At 46.5% G+C, this 2,252-nt stretch overlaps 1 protein-coding gene across 1 annotated transcript in view; it reads left to right on the forward strand.

Annotated features, from left to right (window-relative positions):
• LOC306929973 (odorant receptor 131-2-like) overlaps nucleotides 1–1,918 on the forward strand; it is a gene marked incomplete at both ends in the record, with an annotated part of 2,640 nt that extends 722 nt beyond the window's left edge. The window contains 3 exons of the mRNA XM_079510708.1: nucleotides 210–407; nucleotides 826–1,053; nucleotides 1,643–1,918. Coding sequence (XP_079366834.1) covers nucleotides 210–407; nucleotides 826–1,053; nucleotides 1,643–1,918 — 702 coding nt within the window. The remainder of the gene's footprint in view (nucleotides 1–209; nucleotides 408–825; nucleotides 1,054–1,642) is intronic.
• Between the last annotated feature and the right edge of the window lie 334 nt (nucleotides 1,919–2,252).

The following is a 2,252-nucleotide window of genomic DNA, read 5'->3' on the forward strand; positions in this document are numbered from 1 at the left end:
CATCTTTTTTTTAGTAATAGGTAATATATTACCGTTTGAGTATTTTTTTCCAACACTGACCTTAACCCTAACCTCAGTAAAAATGTGCCTGCCAGGAAGCCAGACATACAGTATAAGGCACATAGATATATCCCAGAACGTTGGTGGAATCCATAATAGTGCGTCAATGGACGTGAAAAAGGTTTGAGAACCACTTATGTTCATTCCAGATAATGACAGCCGTCCTCACCACTCGCTCCACGCCGTTGATCCTGGCCGGCATGGCGGTGGAGCGCTACATGTCCATCTGCTTCCCGCTGCACTACGGCCACATGTGCACCGTGCCGCGCACATTCCTCCTGATCGCCATCATCCTCCTCCTCGCCGCCACGCCCCCCGTCACCGACCTCCTCATCACCGTCATCCAGGTATAGGACTGCATGCAGGGACGTACTGTAATTGGGATAGGACGATAAATCGCTATTAGCATTTATCGTGATTAAAAAATGTAAAGAATAATCGTAGCTTGTAGATCGGATATTGTTGGCGAACGTGGGTCAAGTGGGTTCAAGTGGTTAACAAACGTTTAAAGCATATTTTGATTATGGTGATAATAACCTTAATCACAATCACAATAATCTTTGCCACAATAATCGTGACATGTAATTTCCATATCGTCCCAAAAACAATTGTGGTTATAGTATTGCGACAATCACAAATTTGATCGGCTATTATGGGCGGAAGAGATTTGCTGTATAGACGCAAATCTCTGCGATATGATTATTTTGAGCATTGTTGTTTTTTTCTGCCATAGCGATAAACGATTATAAATCCCTATCCGTCCAGGAGCCGCCCCACTTCTTCCACAGCTCCATTTTCTGTGACCAATCACTGCTGTTCCGCCACCGCTCCATCTACTACAAGAACTGCGTGTTTGACGGAGCCTACCTGTCCTTCGTGGCTCTGACCCTGCTCTACACCTACTGCAAGATCATGCTGGCGGCCAGGGCCGCCTCCAGCGGCCTGGCCTCGGTGAACAGGGCTCGCAACACCGTGCTTCTGCACGGCATCCAGGTGAATGCCGTTTCATTGATGATTAGGCCTACTATACAACTAAGTGGTGATTCATAAAGGGTGTTAATCAAGCTGTTGGTTGGGGCTTTTTAGTGAACAGCTGCGTTTGCAAACTTTTTCATGTGAAGGATGTCTAAAATGATATTGCCGCGATCCCCATCTGAAAATATTTTGGAATACCAGGGACCTCCATACAGGTTTTGTTTTTTTCACGATTTTCAGATATATTTTACACGATTATTTTAAAATAGCAGATGTGACACGGTGTGAGCTTGTAGATTGACTTTTTTCAAATAGGCCTATAGCTGAGGGGTTAAACTGATTTTAATGCTATATTAACCAATTTTGGAACCCCCACCAATTAAGGACCCCTGGTGGCCACCATGAGAACCACTACTGGTCTGTGGTCTTCAAGTCTCAGACAGAGAACCAAGGCAAAGCATAGTGCGTAATAACCATAATGGGTCTAGTTTATAAATCTGAGGGTTCTTGACATGAAAACATTTGAGAACGAGTGTGCTAAAGCATCATGTCCAGCTCTGTGCCTGCTCTGCCATTAACCATTACACCTCTGTCTGGTGCCTCTCAGCTGCTGCTGTGCATGCTGGCCTTCGTGGTCCCCTCACTGCAGGCGGCGCTCATCTCTCTGTTCCCCCGCCTGGGTCTGGAGATCCGATACATCTTCTTCCTGCTGGTCTACATCATCCCTCGCTTCCTCAGCCCCATGATCTACGGCTTCCGCGACCAGAAGTTCAGGGAGTACTGGGCTCGCCACTTAGTCTGTTGGACGCCCTCTGGGGCCAGCAGGGTCAAGCCCACTGCACAGCTTAAGGTCAACCGCAAGGTTACTGTAAATGACTCTTGAACGAGCGTTTCACCCATTTCGGATCTTCATATAATAGGCTCTATGCACAAAGAATAACTCTTCCTACTTCCGGGCCCTTTCCCTACTTCCTTCACAGGTGTTACCGATGATACTAATTTAGGCTCTGCTCCATTCTGGTCAAACATAGCTACTATACCTATAAAACTGGAATCATTTTGCAAACTGTTTGGCAGTTCATACCTTGTTGGACGACTTTGTGCCTTAGATGATTGGTAGCCTGCATGGCTTCTTGGCCAGACTCATATCACAATCCGCCGAAGGCAAAGAAAATTGCCACCGGCAGATTCGCATCTGGCCACTGCAAGGCTAGATG

Source organism: Electrona antarctica, assembly GCF_951216825.1.
Source record: "Electrona antarctica genome assembly, chromosome: 9".
Classification (NCBI taxonomy): Eukaryota; Metazoa; Chordata; class Actinopteri; order Myctophiformes; family Myctophidae; genus Electrona; species Electrona antarctica.